The following is a 5,941-nucleotide window of genomic DNA, read 5'->3' as shown; positions in this document are numbered from 1 at the left end:
ACTCTGCTCAGCAGTAACCACTGTTCATCAGCCCCCAAAGTCCTCACAACAATCTCCACGTCTCCCCAAGGGGCTGCCCACCCTACACCCACCTATCACAGAAGCCAGCACTGGTTCCAAACAGGTTATTTATTTGCAAATATAAAACAAGACCCTGGCCCAGGTGGGAAGGGCACTGCAGACCCACCTTTAGCAATTCCTCCCTGGCCAGAAAGGACTAGAAATTCAGCTGTCCCCATCCTCACCCTCCCGTGCCCCCTAGTCAAAAATAAGCAGGACCACTAGCCAATGGCCCTAGTCCCTCTGGCCCAGTGAAACCTACTCCCCCCAGGCGAATGAAACTGCCCAAGGAGAGGCTGAGAAAAACAGGTGGCCCTTGGCTCAGAGGGGGCACCCAGGGACAGAACCCCAATAAAAGGTCCCCAGGAGCATTTCCATTTCCAGGGATGACCCCCGGGTCCACTCTTGAAACAAGATAAAATTCTAAAACATCCCTCGTGACCCAGAATTCCGAAGCCAGCTAAGCCCACCCCTGCCCAGACCCCCTTGCTGAAGTCAACCTGCTCATGCCGCTCCGAGGGGAGCCGGGGCCCTCTGGAGCCCGCAGGTCACATAAGCAGCTGCTCGTCATACTCCTCTTTGGTCAGCCACTGAGACCCGTAAGTGGACAGATGAGCCACAACAGATGCCCCGAGCCAGACGCTGAAGTTTCTGTTGGAACCTACCGACATGGAGAACTGGATGGAGGGGAAATGATCCGTGGCCAGCTCGTTGAACAGGCGCTTGGTGAAGCCCGTGCAGAGGGTGTTGCCGCCACAGGCCATCACGTGGGAGGCCAGCACCGGCTGCACGGAGGCGTCACAGGTCTCGACGGAGTCACGCACCACCTGCGAGAGGCCTGGCCCTGGCAGGTCGAACCTCTGGGGGCTGAAGAACATCTCCGGAGCCATCCGCTGCATGGCGGTCAGCTCTAGGGCGGTGCCGTCCGGGAGCTGGTAGGTGTTGCTCTTATCCGGCCTGCTGGCCCGCCGTCTCTGGTGCAGGCCCAGCGCCTCCTCAAAACTCGGCGGCACGAAGCACCTCTTCATCTGAATGGTGGTGACCGTGTCCATCTGAAACAGGTCGTGCTCGTTGCACGCCTCCTGAAAGAGGCTCTTGAAGAGGTAGGTGGAGAGGTCCTGGCCCCCGAACTCCAGCGTCCTGCCGCCGGTGCGGACAGAGCCGCCCAGATGGAAGGGCTGCACGCGGGTCAGGCCATGGCCAGAATCGACCACCACGCCGGTCAGGAGGCCCGAGGCGTAGAGGGACATCTCCAGCTGGTCTGCCAGGAGTATGGAGGGGACATTCAGGGACTCAAACATAATCTGCAAGAAGGGAGAAGGCAGTGGCTAGGGGTGCTGTCCCTGAACAGAGGGCGCCCACCTGTGTGTTTGCCCCAGATCTATGCTAAGCACTCAGCTCTCAAAACTGAGGTCAGGGGCCTCCCCTGGTGGCGCAGCGGTTGAGCGCTGGGCTGCGGGGCTGCCCGCAGCCTCTGCAGCACTGGTTCGTTCCCCGGCCACCGGCGAGGGTCCCACAAAAAAAAAAAAAAAAAAAAAAAAAAACTGAGGTCAGTGTAGACAGACGTCTATTAGGGGCTGGTGGCTGCACCCAGGGTGCTGGGCTCAGGGCCCCTGAGGCTCGTGCTGTGGGCACAAGAGAGTGGGGGCTCTTGAGGATTAGGAAGAGTTTGGGTTTCAGGAGACCATTTTGGCAGCAAGGTGAGAAGGGCTGTCAGATGGCCAGAAATGGCACTGAGAAGCTTGACATCGTGTGGGGCAACAAGTGGGGGGCCACAGCCGAGGGTAGCCTGGCAGCCTGAACCATGAATGGTGAGGGAAGTGCTGCATATGCACCACTGGCTTCAAAAATGCCAGGAAAGGAAGGAAGAGGTGGAGAGTAGAGGGAGGGAAAGACTCACCTCCTCCTGGCAGGTGAAGTCTAAATTTTTTAAATAAAATATTCTCAAACATCAAGACAAAACTGGAATTTTGATATTTAGGTTTTGGCCAAGCCACTAGACTGGGCTTTACAGAGCACCCCCAAAGTTTCCTACCCTGCTCCACTTCTCAGCTCTGGCTGCACCCCAGGATCCTGACACTATACCTGCAGAAAGGCTGTTGACCACTTTCCTGCCTCCTCATGCCTCGGCAGCCCATCATTGCCCCTCAATGGCAGGGAGCTCCCTTCTTGCATACAGAATATTATTCCCCCACCACCCACTACCCAAAGAGAAACCAGCATTCTCTTTTTCAAACAGAAAATCAAATATGACTCTCCCACTTAAAATTCCCCCAGAAGCTTCCTATTCATTTAGAGCAGGGGTTGGGGAACATATTCTGTAAAGGGCAAAATGGGAAGGGTTGCCAGATTTAGCAAATAAAAATACAGGATGCCCAGTTAGATCTGAATTTCAGATAAGAAACAAATAATGTTTTTGCATAAATATGCCCCATGCAATATTTGGGATATAAAACATCACTTGTTGCTTGTATGGAATTCAAATCCTAGCCAGACATCTTATAGTTTATCTAGCGAACCAACAGCAGTAGATTTTGTTAAGCTTCACATGCTATATAGTACCTGTTGCAACTAGTCTGCTGTTGTAGTGGGAAAGCTGCCAGAGCTGATATGCAAATGAATGGGCGTGGCTATGGGCCAATAAAACTTTATTGGGAAAAAAAACAAATGGAGGGCCAGCTTCAGCTAATCCTTGATCTAGATAAAATCCAAGCACTTCCCACAGCCCACCAGTCCTGTAGAGTCCAGCTCCTGCCAACCTCACTTTCTTCTCTCCCTCTTGCAACCTCCCTAGTTCACTGGGTTCCAACCTCCCTGGTTTGAGTCACCTCCTCAGAGAAGTCCTCCCTGATCACCCTCTTGAAAGGGGCTCTCCCTCTCCATACCAGTCTTCTATCACTCAATTTCATCTTGTTTCTAGAGTTGACTACTATCTGGCATTCTTATCTGTTAACTTATTTATGGTCAAGTCCGAACCTAAGCTCTTTGAGGGCCAGAATATGACCTGGGAACATTTACGGAATGCACGAATAGATATCCCGTCTCCCCCATAGCACTGTTTATACAGTATTTTAGCTGCTGAGCCTCTGCTTGAGGAGAAGCCTCTGTGAGCCCCTTTTGCCCCACACAGTGTCAGGCACACACAAGACACTCAGAAAACATTTATAGGGCAAATTATTTAGAAAGCAGAGTTTCTGAGCCCAGCCATGTCCAAACACAAACTTCCAGGCGGTTCCCCACTCCCCAGTGAGGTCAGCCCCAGGATCCCTTACCTCCAGGGTCTTCCGCCGGTCCACAGGCTCTCTCAAGGGGGACTCTGTGATGATTACAGGGGAGTCCTCATGCCCCCGTCTACATTTCTTCACAACAACTGTCCAGATGTTCTCCACAGCCTCCCAGTTGAGGACACGGCCACGCTGTATGGGGTAGCTAAAGGTGTCAGGGTGGTCAGAGCTAATGCCTAGAATCAAGCGCCTCCGGGCAGAGCTGGGGCCAGGGTTCTCTCTGCATGGCAGGTAGCTCACGATGCTCGGAATGACCATCTGGGGCTCATTCAGCCCGGACAAGCCCGCCTTCAGAAAGCCAGACCCATGGTCGATGATAATGGTCCTTGCAGACATGGTGGAGGCAGAGGAGGGACAGGCCTCTGAACTTGGCTCTGCAAGGATGTTTGGCAAACTCAGGCCACCTGTGAAAGGAAAGGATGGGGGATCACTGAGCGCATTCTAGATCACCTGGACGGCATCCCACCGTTCTCCCAGAGTCAAGCCACAGGCTCCCCTCCCAAGCCTCTGCACCATCTGTAACCTGCACCTGGACTGGTCTTCCCACCCCAATCATTCTGTGAGGCCTTCCTAGTGGGTGCACTCCGGGATTTCCTGCTTCCCACCAAGCTTCTCCCATTGCACACCAGGCGGGCACTTCCGATCCTAAGAGCAGCGGTTGGGCCCCAGCACACTCCAGCGACCTGACAAAAAGTTTTTCACACAGCAAGTGTTCAGCGGTTGCTGGCTGCCTGATTCAAGGACACATGGGGCAGGATCGGAGCCCCTGATGTAAAATAATATGTAGCACCTGGAGGGGTAGTAATACTGATGGCGAGGGTGACATGCACTATTTCTGGGGTGCATACCCTCTACTTAGCATTTAGCTGAACAATGTAAAATGGCCATTTTTGTTGGTGAAAAATGATCAAATACCAGCAATTTCATCTGATTTGACCTGATACTCGTATATCTTCACCCCACTCCATAAAGCAGGTACCATGTTACACCCATTTTACACATGGGCAAATTGAGGCACAGAGGGATTAAAGTTACAAATAACAAAAGCAGGGTTGAGAGTTAAACCCAAACCAGATTCTACAAACCACACTCTGAGCATGAGGCTAGGATGAGAAGTGGTAGGTTTGGAGTGTGAGCTGAGCAGCTAACTCTTTATATGAGGGAGGCTGAACATGGAACATCTAACATGATTGTGCTCAGTTTCCTCACTTATCAAGTGGGGAGAGTAGTAACCATCGTGCTGACAAGGTAGCTGTGGTCACTGCCTGACTTCCAGACTTACTGGAAAACAACAGTAACTAAAACTCTGTGCTATTAGTCAAAGGAAAATCATAGATTCAGGGACAGAATAAAGACTCCAGAGATAGAGTGAACTGATCTCAGACAAAGTGAAATAAAAAATTAAATGTAAGAACAGTCTTTATGATAAACGGTAGGGAATAATTGAAATCCATATGCCAAAAAAAAAAAAATGAACTTCGATCCATACCTTACCAAAAATTAACCCAAAATAGATTGTAGATTTACATGTAAAACCTAAAGCTCTAAATTTTAAAAGAAAACACAGGAGAAAATTATGATGATTTCAGCTCAGGTAAAATGTTCTTTTATATAACATCAATAGCCTGATCCACAAGAGAACAAATTGATAAATTTTGCTCTTCAAAAGACACTGTTAAGAGAATAAAAAGACAAGCCATAACTGTGAGAAAATATTTAGAAATCATACATCTAATAAAGAACTCAAAATCCAATAAAGTTACTCCTCACTGTTTGAAAATTCACATTAGACCACTTTGCCTTCACAAAAGACCTACATTAGTACCTGCTTTCACTAACCAAAATAAATCCAAAGAGGATTTTCACTTTTATGACAACAAGGCACAAAGCGAGAAATACTGTGACTCTGCGTTAGTTTGGCAGCAGCTGTTCTAGAAGCAGTTCATGCAGAGCAGGAAGAGGGGTGTTACCCAGCTCCCCACCACCCCGAACTACTTTACACTTCATTCCTGCCTTTACTACATGTTAACATACTTCTAGGTTTCACATGTTCCTTTGCAGGTTATTTTTTAGGTCTAGGAATGCTCAAAAATGTTTCTATTAAAATTAATGGCAAATGATACTTCACTTTTTGCCATTTCAGCATATGAAAGCTGACCTAGAAATGTTCTACTTTCGAATTATGAGGGAAACGTGCAATAAGAAAAGCAACTTTTTCAATAGGCAAACGATTTCAACACTTCACAAAAGAAGACACTTGGATGGCAAATAAAAACATGACAGGGGCCTCCCCAGTGGCGCAGTGGTTGAGCGCTGGGTTGCGAAGCTGCCCGCGGCCTCTGGGGCGCCGGTTCGATCCCCGGCTGCTCCCCGGCCACCGGAGGAGGGTCCCACATGGCGCGCAGACCTCTCCTGCTGCCCGCTGCTCCCCTCAGCAGTGTACTTTGGTCCTTCTGCCTGCTCTGCTCCCCGCTCTGGCGAATTCTCTCACCCTCCTGTGCTTCTGACTGTACCCAGTGCATGTATAAACAAAACAAAGAAACAAATAAATAAATAAATAAATAAAAATAAAAAAATAAAAACATGACAAAGTTAAA

The 5,941-nt window shown here is 49.6% G+C and overlaps 1 protein-coding gene across 1 annotated transcript; it reads right to left on the bottom strand.

Moving 5' to 3' along the window:
• Positions 1–608: 608 nt before the first annotated feature.
• Positions 609–3,680, bottom strand: ACTL8 (actin like 8; the record flags this gene model as incomplete). The annotated part of the gene is made up of 2 exons (XM_084242134.1): positions 609–1,364; positions 3,333–3,680. 2 exons carry the CDS (start codon positions 3,678–3,680, stop codon positions 609–611), a joined length of 1,104 nt encoding a protein of 367 aa, XP_084098260.1.
• Positions 3,681–5,941: the final 2,261 nt, after the last annotated feature.

The sequence above is a fragment of the Talpa europaea genome (assembly GCF_964194135.1).
Source record: "Talpa europaea genome assembly, chromosome: 9".
In the NCBI taxonomy this organism is placed as follows: domain Eukaryota; kingdom Metazoa; phylum Chordata; class Mammalia; order Eulipotyphla; family Talpidae; genus Talpa; species Talpa europaea.
The sequence above is the reverse complement of the archived record's forward strand: the minus strand, read 5'-3'. Positions and strand labels throughout refer to the sequence as shown.